Raw genomic sequence first — 16858 nt, forward strand, 5'->3', positions numbered from 1 at the left:
AAAATTCCTTGTGATTATTGCCATCCCTTTATTACCAGCACCCAATATTTTTTCTTTTGTATACTTGATCCTACTTTGAGGTTACTGTTAGAAGGCATTTAGACTACTCCTACTGGTAACCTCTTTCTCCAACTTTTCCTCATTTCCACCCAAACTGATTCTACATCTGATCTGAGTCAAGGTAATGTTTAACTGTTGTGCCAATGCAATCCTTAATTAACAGTGTTACCCTCCACCATTATTTAACTCTACTAGGATGTTCTACTTGAATGCTTTATACCGTTCAACATTCACAACCCAATCTTTGCCAACATGCATCTATATCTCCTAATGCCAACAAATCAAATTTATTTACATCAATATGCACTGACAATTATTTTAATTTTTTTCCAATGAATGCTATGCACATTCAGATATTGAGCCAAAACAAAACAAAGAACTATGAATGCCGGAGATCTGAAACAAAAACTGAAAGTACTGGAGAAACTCAGCAGGTCTGGTAGCACCTGGAGAGGAAGGGAGAGTTAGCAATTCGAGTCCCGTAGCCCTTTATTAGAACTCTACCCCTTGATTTGTTACATCTACCCAAGCTTCATCCCTTACGCCCATTGTTTAGCTTAAGGCCCTGTTACTTCCCTAGTTGTGTGGTTTGCTAGAACACTAGTTTCAGCACAGTTCCAAACTGTCCCATCAGTACAGTTCCCACTTTCCACAGTACTGATGTCACTGCCCCTTGACCTGGTGAACCACGGATTCACTTCAATAATCTTATGTGCCGTCTGTCAATTGGTAAGTGGCTCAGGTAATAATGCAGACATTATTATCCTTGAGGTTTTTTTAATTTTTTTCCCTAACTCCTCATATTGTGAACAGAGCATCCTGCCTTATTCTGCCAATATTATTAGCATCTTTATGGATCATGATCACTCCAAGCTTCTGTCCAGCCCTGAGCAGATGTCCCAAGATGCTGGCATGGAATAGGAAAAATAGCTTTCTGCACTCATGCTCTTCATTGCACAGAATAGTCTTTATCCCTCTCACTATAATATTGCCAACAACCGCACATATCTTTTTGCTCACCAATTTGAATGGCTTCCTGTGCCACAGTGCTTACCTCATCCACCCTGCAGCCCTCATGCTTATCTAATCAAGCAGAAAGAATGTCAAACCTATCAGATCATTGCTCCTTTCCTGCCATCCTGGCCTCTGTACCTTCTCTCCTGCTTCATTCGCCGTCACACCCTTCTTTCGCTGACCACTGACCACGTCAGAAGTCCCTACCCTAAGGGGTGTGACCACCTCCCAGAACGAACTATCCAAGTAATGTACCCCCTCCCTGATTGTTGCAATGTCAGTTGTTATTGAACTCTGAGCCAAAGTTACTTGAGCTGTAACTGTTTGCTACAGACATGTTTGTCCCCTGGATTACACTGGCATTCTGGAGTTCCCATCTGCTAAGTCTGTAACCAGTTCTGCCATCCTTCATGCGTCTCTTTGATTTACGGTATTTGTTCCACTTCTGAATAATTAATACACTTCTTTGTTTCCCTGTCTCATGTATTTTGTTAACTGTACCACCTGTAGGTTTAATAATCTAATGAAACAATTTGTAAAAATGAATTTGAATCCATTTATCAAATACAATACAGCAAGTGTTTTTGAGTATAACAAAAATCTCCAGGAGCTTTTCCGAGTTTGTATGATGTAATTCACTTCCTGGCAGCCAACCCTAACCTTAAACATTTTAAAAATTAATAGTTCCTTTTAAACCATCTGCTGTTCAAAATCTCAAGCTAGATGTGTTTTTATAATCATTATGGCTATTCATCAATGTACCACATTTTCCAAAACCTCAATTTGAACAATGGACGTAACATTGGAAGTAAAAAAATAAGTATTGAAATAAGAAATACATAGCATGGGGAGTCTTAGAAATGGAATGAAGATATTTGGGATAAAAAGATCTGCGGTCATATAGCATCTTTCATGATCATGGGATGCGTTAAGTATTTTACAATTAATTGAGCACTTTTCTGAAGTATAGTTAACCATTGTAATGTCAGAAATGCAGCAACCAATTTGCACACAGCAGGCCCCAAATACTGAGATGTGAAGTTGGCCAATAATCAGATTTGATTTGAGATGTTGATGTGAGGGATAACTATTAACAGGGATAATAAGGAAAGTTCTCTTGCACATCCTCAATACAGTGTCATGGCATTATTTTATATGCATTGGAGAGGGGAGACGGTTTAACATCCCTTCTAAAAGGAATCATCTCCAGTAGTGCAACACTTCCTCAGTACTGCACTTGAATGTCGGCCTTGATTTCATTTTTCTGTAGCTGTACTGGATTGGAACTTAGCACCACACCCTTCTAAGTCAGAAGTGCAGTGCACCAAAGGGAAACATGACTGAAATAATTATTTAAAAAGTCTGCAAAATACAGTTAAAAGACTGAGCAGTTCAGTTGCTAATTTCACCACGATCTTAACGTGTGATTTAAGGGGGAACTGGTCTCATTATAAGTCAATATTTCATATGAATTTCTAAATGGGAGGCAGAGTATAAAAATTTCCAGATCTTGTGACGGATTGGTGGCCAGAGTCATTTCTGATTAGTAATATTAGGCTTGATGTTTGAAATGTCATAAAAATAATCTTGCAATTCAGGCAACATTCATCCCATGTCTTTACCGTAGATTGATGACAAAGTGAGAAAGTGAAAATGGTTTGAATGGATCCTGCTTACTTTAAGCCTACTTTACATTCTTGCTTCATATTTGTACTATATGATGATGTGCCACAATTACTCATTTTTCCAGTGATATTTGTCATTATAATCATTATTTTTTCAATATTTTGGTAAGGTTCTCAGGTTGGAGTATTCCTTGTGGCAGTCGAGAAAGTTTCAATATAGGACCTTCTCCTATTAATGATGGTGCTCTGTAAAATATTGACTAATGATAAATGGGGAGCCATCATTACAAGATATATTATACAGAAACCAAAAGAACTGCAGATGCTGTAAATTAGGAGCAAAAACAAAGTTGCTGGAAAAGCTCAGCTAGAAAAGTTCTGAGGAAGGGCCACTGGACCTGTAACATTAACTCGGTTTTTTCCTTCACAGATGCTGCCAGACCTGCTGAACTTTTCCAGAAACTTTGTTCTTTTTACAGGGTATATTGCAGGATATACCTTAAGCAAGCAACGGTCATTTGAAAAATAATGCAAAACTGTAACAAACTGAGGTCTCTTTGACACACAGAGTCATGATGGTGTGTTTCACTTGTTTCTAGGCCATGCCACCAATCCCAGCATGCTAGCCAAATGTGACATTCCCCTGAATGCATTTGAAAAGGGAGGAAGAATTTAGATTTAATTCTTAATATAAAGTTTAGGAAGAGAAGGGAAAAAGGCATGAGCGAGTTTTAAGAAGGGTGCCTTCATATTATCACAGTGGATGTGATATTTTATAGAACAGAGATAAACGTCAAGCCAAGTCAAGATGGGCAAAAGTTCAGATACTTGGAAAAGGCAAAAATCACTTTAATTTAGACTCAGATTTTTCTGTGCATTTAATAAGATTGGACAGTGTAATGAGATTTGCAACATTTGGAACAAAATTGAGTGTGGGCAGGATGAGAATCATGGAGTGGGACTGTAGGGGCATGGTACTTGGAAGCCAGGGCGGAGGCTTTTGGCTGCTCCCACCAAATCCCCCTGATGCCAGGTTTCTGAATTGTATATAGAGCCTGTGATAATGAGAGACCCCATTTCCAAGGCATAGGAAAGCATTGTGGCTCTGATTTATTCCCTGAGCTGCCACTGAACTGTAGCCTCATTAGACCATTAGGCAGCTCAAATGACATCTTGCTAGAAGTGGCCAGGAACTTTGTATCCATCCTTTTCTGCTGATTTAAACAGGGAAGGTTTTTCTTTCGCTGAGAGATTAAGCAGGGCTTTTCCAGCGATTCAATGGACCCAGCCATGATAGTTCTGCTATTTATTTATTTAATGAATGTCAATTCCCAGATTTTACTGATAACCTCCTCTTTGCTGAGTTTCAGGTGATTAGTCCATAACATAGCTTGTAGAAGGGACACTCCACAGTACTATGCAGTGTTGTTTGTGTGTCTCCACAAGTGTGTAAGGGGTTTGGAGTGAGGCCGCAGTGGTGGAGGGTAGCTGGGTCGGTGCTCTGGCTTGTCCTGTTCAGCAAGGACCACACTCATTGTTGCAGTTCAAAGGTTGCCTTTCGACAGATTGGGTTTATAATAATGGACTTGTCACTTCCCTGGTTTCTTATTCGTTGATGCATAGAGCATATGCTGATGGATTTTGCTCACGCGGGCTATTCCACTTCGAAGTCAGGCAGAAAGTTGATGAAATATGTCAACATAGATTTTTTTCAACAGCTTGTATGATTTCATCATTCGGCAGATATATGGGAGAGTGCTGCTTGCAAGGATAAAGTCATGGGAGCGGTGTTGAACAGAACATTCACATTACAACATATGATGCTGTAATCCATTGAGTATCTGATATTTGTGTATGATAAAATGTGCCAGACAGTCTGCTGTAGAGTATGATAGGACAAGTGCTGTGGCCCAGAGTGTTGTGGTAGCATACCCCATTAGATCCAACAAATTTAGTTGATAGATTGTTTCTACATTTGGCCTTTGCTGGTGTTTTCTTCAGGTGATCCTAAAGCCCTGTCCAGAGACAACCCCAAGAATGTTGAGTTGAGATCATGCTTTAGCCTCAAGCCATCCATGTAGCAAAGCAGTTCTTTTTTTTTTGGTGCTGACTTTGTGCAGGCAGAATACCTTGCATATTGTTTTAGAGGGATTCAATAGGAGACACCATGCTTTGCAGTAGTCCATCAATTTTGTAATGTCTTTCATTGACTGTCTGATCCAGGATGCAAAAGGATGGAACTTGGACGGTACAATTTGGTGTGAAAGGCTGCATTAAATTCTGCCCTTGGATCTTATCATGTTATTTATAGCCAAAGTATGAAATTTACTTTAATTTGAGAAGTGGAAAGTGATTGAAGGAGAGAAATTTCTTTGCTGAAGAGCAAAGAGGTGTAGTAATTAAGAAATATAGCCACATCACAAGTGAGAAGGTCATAAAGGTCTACAGCACAGCAAAAGGCCCTTCAGCCCATTGCATCTTTGCCAGTCATAAACAACCACCTAACTATTCTAAGATAACGAGGTGTAGAACTGGATGAACACAACAGGCCAAGCAGCATCAGAGGAGCAGGAAGGCTGACATTTCGGGCCTAGACCCCTCTTCAAAAATTCAGGCCCGAAATATCAGCCTTCCTGCTCCTCTGATGCTGCTTGGCCTGCTTTGTCATCCAGCTCTACAACTTGTTATCTCAGATTCTCCAGCATCTGCTGTTCCTACTACCTCTGAAACAATTTTAACCACCTAACGATTCTAAGCCCATTTTTCCAGCTCTTGGATCACAACGTGTAATTATATTGTGGTAGGTTTACATACACAATTTCCAGCGAGTTTTGAGAAGATTTGTAGCTCAGGTTGAGTTTCTGGATGTGAGTTTGCTTGCTGAGCTGGAAGGTTAGTTTTCAGACCTTTCGTCACCATTCTAGGTAACATCATCAGTGAGCCTCCAGTGAAGCGCTGGTGTTATGTCATTGGGTACTGAACACAGTCCGCCGATTTCTCAGCAACAAACCCAAACAGACAAAACGTGCCCAGAAACCATAACCACTCTCCCCTACATCAAAGACATTTCCGAAATGACTGCCAGACTACTCGGACCTCTTGGCATCATGATAGTCCACAAACCTACCAACACACTAAAACAGCAGCTAATGAACTTAAAAGACCCTATACAGACAACAAGCAAAACGAACGTCATCTACAAAATACCTTGCAAGAACTGTGACAAACACTACATTGGACAAACAGGCAGAAAGCTAGCCAACAGGATACATGAACATCAACTAGCCACAGAAAGACATGACCCACTATCACTCGTATCCTTACATACAGATGAGGAAGGACACCACTTTGATTGGGACAACACATCCATCCTAGGACAAGTCAAACAGAGACACACACGAGAATTCCTAGAAGCATGGCATTCCAACCGGAACTCCATCAACAAACACATTGATCTGGAGCCCATCTACCATCATCTGAGAAAAAGAACAGGAAATGACATCACCAACACAGGAAATGACATCACCAATCCAAGGAAACCTAAACAGACAAATAGAAAGCGGGACATAACACCAGCGCTTCGTCGGAGGCTCACTGATGATGTTACCTGGAATGGTGACGAAATGTCTGAAAACTAACCTTCCAGCTCAGCGAGCAAACTCACATCCACACAATTTCCATCTTAAATATGGATAAATGTATTTATAATTGGAGGAATTGAATAAAAAAATTGACAGTGGTAAGTTTTAGAAAACTATCTTTTACTCTTTTCTACAGATAACGAAGTCTGTGATGCAAAGGATTGTGTCCTTGCCTCTAAGCTACGAGCTCTAAGATTGAGCTCCTACCTCCCAGGAATGATGGACACGGAAATTGCCATCATAATGCACCCAAATATGTTGAGTATCACCTGGCAAATCTTTCCACCTCATGCCAATGGCAAAGGGGTGAGAAATGCCTAGATAATTGTGTGAGGTTAAGAAATTTGGGGCCTTGACCATCATTAATCGTAGCTCTGGTGTACAGCATGCATGTAAATATGAGAATTGAACACGTGTAAATGTGCTTGTTGCCACAGTAACTGAGTGCTTATGTGGTGGAATGTATCATTAGTTGGCTCAGTTGGCTGGAAAGCTGATATGGATTGGATTAGTGCAAATTGATCCCTATTCCATCTGCAGTGGGTTTGAGTTCTCCCTCTTTGCCCTAAATGTCGTCGAGGTTGTCACGCTGTGTATCATCAAAAATTCTTTCAAGCAGAGAACTCGTGGGGAGACATGGACAAAACAATGCACACCATGAGTGAAATTTAATGATTATGACAGTGACCCTCTCCATCAGCTGGAGAGTCAGGTGCAACCTCACTGCAACTTTTCTGAGCCTCAGTGACCTGATTTAGTGTCCTTCAGGCAGGAATGATGGGATGAGGAGCAGGGTCAGGGAGAGATTTTTGATTACAGAAGGAGGGAGTTAAAATGATGGTGGACTCTCCACCCAACTGTGCAGCCAACCTACCTCCAAATTACACCCTATGTGACAGGCAAGTCATGGATGAATCAAAACAGTAAATATTTATGACGTCTACAATTGTATTACTGTGGTGAGCCAACACTGTCCCTCTAGAAAAGCCATTTATTGCTCTATGGTACTCAAAGAGCCATTCACCGAAACACCTATGAATTTTGTTAAATAAGCTCAAAGGCTAAACTTTACAGTTTGTTTCTGTTTTTGTGAAACTGCACAACAGAATCAAGGTCTCATATCGAAAACTCCTCTGATAACTTTTTGTAAGGGCAGAATCTGTATACTCATGTCAGAATAATTTGCTGCATGCCTGAAAAATAGAGCCTTGCAGTCTTGCTGTTGCTTTCAGAACTGTGTAACAGATAACTGTATTTTTAGAGATGCCATTATCAATTTTTGTTAACTTTGCCCTGAATATATCTTTTTTATTTATTTCATTCATAGGATGTGGGCACTGTGAGCACTTTATTGCTCATCCCTAATTGCCCAGACTGCAGATAAGTGTCAACCACATTGCTGTGGTTCCAGTCACATGTAAACCAGAGGAGATAAGGAAGGCACAAAAGGAAGACATTAGTGATCTAGAATTTTTTTTAAAATAGCAATGCTAACTTTTTATTCCAGATTTGAGTTCAAACTTCAACATATCTCATGGTGGAATTCACACCCATGCCCTACGACATTTGCATGGTGTTCTGGATTACTAGTCCACTGACATTACCACAATCCATTACTGCCCTAAATGTCAATAATATTTTGTTGTACTGTTCCTTTATTTCATTCCTTTAAAGTTATCAACTTAATGCATTGATAGATTAATACAATAACTGAAAAGTAAAATACAAGTGAAAGATATTGGAAATACTCTGCAGGTCAGGCTGCATCTTCTTGTTCAGAAGCTGAACTTGCAAAGAGAACATTAAAGGAACGGTCATTGACCTCAAACACTAACTCTTGTTTTTCTCACTACAGATTCTTCTGACCTTGAGTATCTCTAATATTTTCTGTTTTTATTTTAGATTTACATTATCTGCTATATTTTGTTTTTGTGATTAATAGTTGGGGAATTTATTGACTTTCCACCTGTGGAACCTGAATTTGAATCAACTCAGGCTAATAGGATGAACGTTTCCTCTAAATACCTCGGTCTTAAGTGGATTAACATGGGGTATTTTCAACCCAGGTACTGGTGGGCACAGCGGAAGAGCCCTCATAATTTGGCACCAATTCATACTAAATTGGTAATTTTATCAAGAGAGTCTAAGGAATACTGAATTAAAAATAGGGTATAGGCCTGCAATGATTTGAATACTGGAAGAGGCTTGCAGGGTTGAGTTGTCTACACCAGCTCCTATGCACAGAAAATTGAGAAATGTCACACCGATCCATGAAAGGTGTTATTCAATATTTGCAACCAAATAGCGGTTCTGCAACTGGCTTTATTATAGGTGACCTGTGAGTGTGTGATGAGGGCAGTCCATTTCTCAACACTAACACCATTACCTTCCTATAAACTCATTGAAAAAGAGAATGAGAAACAACAGTAAAATGGGACTCTTTATTAATTATCATGTTTCCCCACATGGTAAGACGGAAAGACTACTGCCCATGTCCTGTCTTGGGAAAAATCAAAGTTGACAATTTTCAAACTTCTACCCACCCCTTTTCTTACGTACTCAAAGCCAACTTTTCCAATTCTCAGGCAGACCTTCATGTGGACGTGCAGCATGGTTACCTGCTTAGATTAGCTTGTCAGAATCCTGTGCCAGTTGCAGGAACAATTTGCAATTTTTGTGACTGCATGCTGCTCATTTTTGCAAGATGTTGAGTCGTCTGATCATGGTGGTTCTACCCTTAAAGAGCCTACTGACGGCTCCTACTGGCAGCACTCGTCCACATTTTGGGAGTGCATTGGGGAGGAGATTTGTGAAGCTAAGAGAATTCAGAATGCTGCACCTGGCCCTGCATATATTGCAGCTTCTGAATCCTATGACACCCCCTCTTCTGATTTTACTGATCAAGTATGGTTCAGCTCACTCAGGAGCTGCTAGAAACCTTACTTCACCCCCTGAACTGCTTCCTACCAGTATACAGTGCTAGTTGCTGTTGAAGGTAGCCTCACAAACCCATGACAGTGGTGGCCAAATTTGAAAATGTCGTGCTTCCAAGTCCTGGCATCAAGCAGACATGTGCCCACTCTGTCAAAGTTTAGAATCAGTACACTCTTCATCCACTATTTTCCTAGAAGTTGACACAGTTCTGTTTGGCATAGGGTATGTTGCTCAGTTTAACTAATTTAAAAGAAAATTGATAGCTTGTACATGATTAATGTTCTGAAGTCTAATTTGTTGTCTCTCTGTAGGAAAGAAAAACTCTATTTTGCTGCACAAAGTCCAGCATGATTTAAACTCTGGTGTCTTCAACAACCGTGAGAATGAGATTATACAGGAGATCGTGAAGTATGATAGAGAGATGGTTCAACAAGTGGAACTTCAAAGGCCTCTTGCCATGTCTCACACACCTCCATTTCATGGAGGCTCCATGTTCAATTCTCAAGGCCAACTTGCTAACAATTCAGCAATTGCTACTCTCCAGCAGGCTGTAGCTATGAGCTTCTGTCCTCCATCTACAGGCCTTTTTATTGGGTCTGTAGGTGTGCAATCACCTAGGACAGTCAGGCGGTTACAGACTGTTCAGAGTGCAGCAAGCCCACTTTCAGTGTCCCCTGGTCAACAATCGCAGACACAACCACAAATGGCATCAGTTTCACCATATCCTTCTGCTGTCTCCAGTCCTCCAAACCAAAGCCCATTAACAAACCGAACTTTCCAGTATGGATCACAGGCTCAATCAGGCTCGCAGCTGTCACTAACACAGCAAAAAGCACCCAGCCCTCCCCAGCGTCCTGCAGCTCATAAGAGCACACAGGCATTGCATACCAGCAGCTTATCCCAAGAGGCAAGGCCACTGTCTGCTTCCCAACCCTCATTGCCTCATAATATTTCCCAGACAGTAACCTCAAGTCCACCACAATCAACCAGAGAATCAACATCATCGATAGGGGGTCAGATGTCTGTGCAACCAAGCACAGGAGCTCTCCAAGGATCGATTCGAGGACCTGTACCACCAAGGATGGCCCTGACACACCAAATGTCCACAGGTGCAATGTTTCAAGTGTCACCAATGGCCAGTGCACAACAGGACTCAGGTGTTCCCAAGAAAGATTCCGTTGTATGTGTTACAGATATGGACACAGGCAAATCAAGGCTTTCCTCCAACTTGTGATATACGTATGTGTCATGATGATTTTTTTGTGGTGAATAAGAAGAGGATTGATTTTGAGAACAGTTAACAGTGGTTGTGTGATTGAAAAAAGAATTGCCGCTGGTTATTGTGCATTCTAAATGAACTGCACGTTCTGCCCTTAATTGCCATCTTATAGAAATTCTACATTTGTGCAAGAGTTCAAAAATCAGATGTCTGACAAATGGAGATGTGCATAATTATATCAAAGGATGCTGAGCTTATCAGCTTTTATTTCTTTTATCAATTTGTCTGTAATCGATGCATTATAAGTATTTAAACGCAATATGTGATTTCCTTCAGAAAAAAATCTTATTGTGGTATTTGATGTGATGATGTTGTCTTATGTATTGTTGTATAGTTAGATGTAAATTGTTATCCCAATGCAAATAATTTTCATGTCTTAAGAAATTGCTGCTACACTATAATACAGCAAAACAACCAGCTTTTAACCTCCTTTCTTTTTTCAGGGTGTTTATGCTGGAAAACATTTTTATTTTAATACTAAGAATGAAGAGTGTTTCTGACATGGTTTTCTTTGCGTGATGTAGCAGAAATATACAGTAATGCAATATGATTTACCCCAGACAATAGGAAACAAAGTCAACTCTTAATTTTCTGTTGAGTATTTTTGAATACATTTAGTATCTCAATAATAGAAGGATTTCTATTTAATTAAAAACATTGTCCAGTGTTACTGTAAATGGAAATGATTAATTCCTGAAGCTGGACACAGAAACAGAAATTATGTATATATCATTAGGACCAAAAGTAGTTTAACATGAAACTACATTGAGAGTTGCAATGGTGGAATTCAAATAGCATTCTGGACTTTACCAGCCACCGATATTTTCCTCACTGAATGAGCGTATGATTTAAGATCATCATCCAATAGCCCGTTCAGAGCCCTGGCATTGCTGTAAGGGAGACATAATGATAAGGAAGTATTAATGATAACCAGATGTCTTCTCAGATTTTAAAGCGCAATACAACAATGAATCAATTAGCTGAGTCATCCCTTTTTATATGTTAGTTGAATTGAACACATCACTGCAATAAAAACTCTGATTAACTTCACAGATACTTCCCATGAGGCTTGTGACTGGCATCACAAAATTTGTAAGACATTGTCATTTTGTATTGAGCTGTAGTCAAATGCAAGCACAAATGTACCTTTGGGTTTGGTATTATCACTTCCAATGCCCAGAGTCTGGAGTAATTAGAAAATAGGTAAGTGCTTTAGTTGTCCAGTGTAGTTCTGTAAGATCATTCTGGTAAGGTTTGATCAGTTCATTTTTTTTTGACAAGATCAGCATTGTCGTAGTTAATTTATTGAAGACTGCAATTACTCCAAACTACACCAATTACTATTTTGTGATGTATTTATTAATCAAAAACATATGTATTAAGAAATTTCAATGTTTCTCTAGTTGTATTCTATTACATTCTTGTAGATATTGCAAAAGGGAATGGGTGTACTTAAAATACTGGAAAAATCTTTCAATATTTCAAGTGTTTGTGAAATCTAGAATCAACTGCTTCTCTGAAAAGAGAAGAAAATAATTTCTTTGCAATGGAAATGAAATGAAACCAGTCTGGGAAGCATTTAGATATTTCTTTTTTCAGATGAAAGATTTAACACACTGGTAAAATTGCAGCTTATAATCTTGCTGAGCTATCATGACCTTTATTGAGAATGTAGCTGAATGCAGATGATCATGTTAGTTTACCTCTCATAACTAAACAGTCTGTCGTCATTGCCGCCATATCTTTAGTATAGAAAAAAGTAACCACTAGGTACTTTTTTTGGAATGTATAATTGTAAATGGACTAAGATTGTTCAATAGCCTAAAATGGAAAATGTTTCAACCATCATCCCTTGCTTAGAATGACATATTAATTATTGGTAACACAAGTGCTTCATTCTACAAATACTTTTTAGCAATCTTTATGCAATAAATATTTCAAGCTTTTTTCTAGTGCTTCCATAAAGTACTAGAAATGTGTGTCTTTCATATATTGTACAGTAATGCAAAGCCATTATAGTACTGTCCTCAGTAATCTATAATGTGTTGCCATCTGCCTTGATCTTTATTCCAAATTGTGTTAAATTACAATTCATTCACAATTCTCCACAATGGGATCTGGCCTGGGACAAACCCTTAAAAAAAATTAAACCAATAGGCAGCTATGCGCGACATGGAGGAATGTATGATGTTGGCTGTAGGTGATGAAATAAATCCCTTTTTAAGAGGGTTTAAGCTGTATACTTTATCGTAATCATTCATACTGTGTGTAAAACAGCTCAGTTAATAGGAGAGTCAGTTTACAGTGAAACTAATGATGTAAATTCTTCGCTCAAAAAAAACTAGAATTAAATAACTTTCCAGTACTACTGAATTTACAGATTCTAACATTTGTAAACTGGTCAGTCACCATTTGCACTAGTACTAAGACCTACACAATGAGCAGTCATTTCAGTTTTTTTTTCTTTTGCTGTAGCATTCTTGTTGCCTGAGAGTTGCTAATTGTACTTTAGCTAATCCAATAATCATATTATGAATATTTAATAATTTTCAAGCCAAATTAAATGGCATGCTTAATTTGTAAAATGATTGGATTTATTTGATGACCTGCTTGTCTCATTTTTAAAAGGGTAAAATGTTTGGTAAGACAAAACCAATATGCTATTTTCACTCCTAGCCAAGCTTACAGTGCCAGGTAGTAAATTACTTTTAATTTGGATGTGTATTTCTTGATTGTATATGTGCATAGTCTCAATTGAAGGGTAATCATGACTTTTTTTTTTCATACTCTACATGTTGCATTTTCTTCATGAGTGCAGCCCATAACTCCTTTGTGGCAGAACATGTGCATTTATTTTTGTAACAAAAAATTCACTTTATTTTCAGTGATTAACGACTTTGACGTTCAAACAGTCATAGTTGGCAACTTCTTTTTAATATCACTGTTGAAATTCTGATCTTAATCTTTTTTTGCAATCAAATCTATTTATATGCAACTAATTCAGAGGCAACTTCCTCACCTAAGTAAATGGCCGACGCATATTAACCTTAAATTAATTGTTTCATGAGGACAGACACTTCACCACCTATAGCAACTCCTTAGCCTTAAACTGCTAAACCATGTATCGCACCATGTATGCACTTCAGGTACATAAAAGGGTCGAGATTTTATTAAATGCTTAAACAAGCAATCTTTTCTTTCAGCCTTTCTTATTCATTTTCACAGATTTTGTTTCTAATATTATGCTTTGTTGTTGTGCTCTGTGATTAACTAATATGTAATTGTGTAACATTTAATATTAATGCCTGCTCAGGAGTTGCATTGACATCCAGTAAATTCAATAAATTCAATCTTGTGTTGAGAAACGCAAGTCTGGAAACTGAGAAACTTGCAGAATCTTTACTGAACCTTTCATATTTAATAGAATGTCTTTTCTTGCACTTATTTTGTCGGCCATACAGGTGCTCACTGTTATGTACCCTATGTCAAGTTGTTAACTGTCTGTAACACAAAGTGTAAGAAAGTTTGAAAGAGTCATCTTATCCATGTTAGAGTCTGCATAAAATGTAATAATGCAACAGTATTTCTGAAATGTTGTATGTTTGAACTGTAAAATAATGTATAAACTAAATGTATTGTCCTTTAGTTTCAACAAATGACATCTTTTATGCATAGTTTTCCAGCCAGTGGAAGAAAAAAGAAAAAAAATGTAATTTGGAGTGTTTATATTCCCAAACGCAGGTAACTTCTCACTGCACTTACAAGATTTCAAGTGTTCATGTTGCTTTTGAATGTCAATGAAGTTTGTCGATTATTTCCATGGATTTAGTAGACTTAAGCTAGCGCCTGGCAAAATCAGAATATTATCAATGACATAAACTTAGCAATGGGGTGAATGTATATTGCAGCAATATTATCTTTTCTTCTGTATACTGGTGTTTTATTTTTCTCCCAAAGAGATCCTAGTTGAACCAGTTGGAGGTCTTGATTTAGCAGAAGTCCACCTTGGCTGCATTACTTATTGGCAGTTGTTTCACCAGATTACACTTGTTTGCCACCTCAGAACTTGGTCCAATACTTGTATGCATGTTACATTCCTTTGTACTTTTCTAAAGTGTACTAGATAGGGCCTCATTTTGCTAAAGCGTACAATCTCCTGTTGTTTCCAACTATGTTTAATAGCTCAATAGTTTTATGTCCTGGAAAGAGAAAGTAGAGCAAATTCAAAAAGGTAATGTTTCTAGTAATGAGTTAGTTTGGGCCCTGCTTCAGACTGTCATGATTAGTGGAGATTGCAGTACCAGTTCTAAGTAATAGATTAATGTCCTGCAGAGGCTCTTATACCTGATGGATAAATGTAGCCTTCTTCATGTAAAGTAGGTGTTATAAAGTTGTTATAGAGAAATAGGCTTGCATTTGTGTAACACCTTTCATAACCTCAAGAAACCCAACAAACAACTGTTAAATACTATTCGAATGCTGGAGATGATGCAAAGTTAAAATCTTAAAGAAAGGGAAAGCATTTCAGTTACAGTAACTAGTAAGTGGTATTAGATTCTCATGTGTGAACCTAGAGTTATTTTTACCACCAACAACTTGTACTTGTATAAATAATTAACTTAATAAAATGTCTCAAGGCACTTTGCATGATCCAACCAATCCACATAAGTAGGTCCTGGGATACATTAGCCAAAGAAGTGTACGGAAAGATAGAGAGGCAGGCGGAAATTCTCATAGTTTAGCAGCAGCTACTATCTGAAAGTGTGGTCACCGATGACGGAACGTTTAAAATCAGGAATGTAGAAGAGGAAGCCATTGGATGATTGTAGAGATTTTGAACAGTTATAAGACTGAGTAGGGTCAAGATATACAAAGCAGCAGAACCATTGAAGGATTTGGTAACCAGGATGAAAATGATCAAGTCAAGATATTGCTGATTGGGTGCCACTGTGAACGACATTAGCTCCAACTTCTTTACGTTGTGCATTGCTACACGTTTCAGTATAAATTTTTTGAATGATATCTTAAAGGGGCTGCCTTATAATCAGAGATAGTAGGAACCACAGATACTGGAGAATCTGAGATAACAAGGTGCAGAGCTGGATGAACACAGCAGGCCGAGGAGCAGGAAAGCTGATGTTTTGGGCCAAGACCCATCTTCTGAAGAAGGGTCTAGGCCAAAAATGTCAGCTTTCCTGCTCCTCTGATGCTGCTTGGCCTGCTGTGTTCATCCAGCTCTACACCTTGTTATCTCACCTTATAATCACCTTGTTCAGGAACACTGCTAGGTTGCTGCACAGCCATATCATCACAAAGCTGAGATGGTCATTAGTAACAGAGGAATCAGACTTGATGCAAATTAGGATACAGGCAGAACATACTAGACAGGGGTAGTATTTTCTTTGAGTTATATTTTACAGAAATAAACAATTTAATGGCTATTTTATTGAATTGTGGAGGAAATTCTGTGGTATTATCAGATTTAATGCACAATTGGTCAATGCAGTTCATTGTTTAAAGTAGCATTCACATTTCATGAGCTATATTAAAAACAATTGCATATTTTGCTTCATAATCATTGAAATTGAGAGCTATTACTGTAGTGGTCTCATATTTAAATGGAATACGTTTACTTTTAACTTTTCCAATTGAAATTTTAAGTACCTTTGTGTGATGTAAATGCAGAATAAATGATGAATTCTATCCCATTTTCGCATTAAGTCAAACTTGTTCCTTGTGAATCTTCAGGGTAGCTTGTTTCAAGCAAGTAAACCATACCTGCATGCTTCATAACATATCTTCTATTTAGTATGAACAATTAAAATAAAGGGCCATAGAAGTATATTGTATGAAGATTTTATTTCAGTGGAGATATTAATATATAAACAGACTAACAACTCTCCAATTAAGAGTCCAGAGGAAAACTTGAAGCAAGCCCATTTGGTGTTTGGATCAACAGAAAAAAAAACTTTACTGAGGCTTTGCTTTTGTAGACTTAACTAGAATTAATGAAAACAGTAACACTTTCCTCATCCAAATGGAAGCAATTACTTGAAAATATGCACTTTAGCAAAGAATTACTCGGTTTTAAGTTTTATAGCTTCAAGGGAATTGTTTTATTTAATTTTTATTCATTGATAGGATGAAGGAATTTCTAGCTAGCCGAGTATTTGTTGCCCATCCATAGTTTCCCTTGAAGTTGGTGGTGAGCTATCTCCTTGAACTGCTGCAATCTTTGGAGTCTAGGAACACCCATAGTGCTGTTAAGAAGGGAATTCTAGGATTTTGATCCAACAACAGTGAAG

General features: G+C 38.3%; 1 protein-coding gene across 1 annotated transcript in view; it reads left to right on the forward strand.

Annotated features, from left to right (window-relative positions):
* Positions 1-15674, forward strand: part of hcn2b (hyperpolarization activated cyclic nucleotide-gated potassium channel 2b) — a 108147-nt gene extending 92473 nt beyond the window's left edge. The window contains exon 8 of the mRNA XM_048560129.2: positions 9586-15674. Coding sequence (XP_048416086.1) covers positions 9586-10508 — 923 coding nt within the window. The 3' untranslated portion in view covers positions 10509-15674. The remainder of the gene's footprint in view (positions 1-9585) is intronic.
* The last annotated feature ends 1184 nt before the right edge of the window (positions 15675-16858 follow it).

This window comes from Stegostoma tigrinum, chromosome 30 (genome assembly GCF_030684315.1).
Source record: "Stegostoma tigrinum isolate sSteTig4 chromosome 30, sSteTig4.hap1, whole genome shotgun sequence".
Classification (NCBI taxonomy): Eukaryota; Metazoa; Chordata; class Chondrichthyes; order Orectolobiformes; family Stegostomatidae; genus Stegostoma; species Stegostoma tigrinum.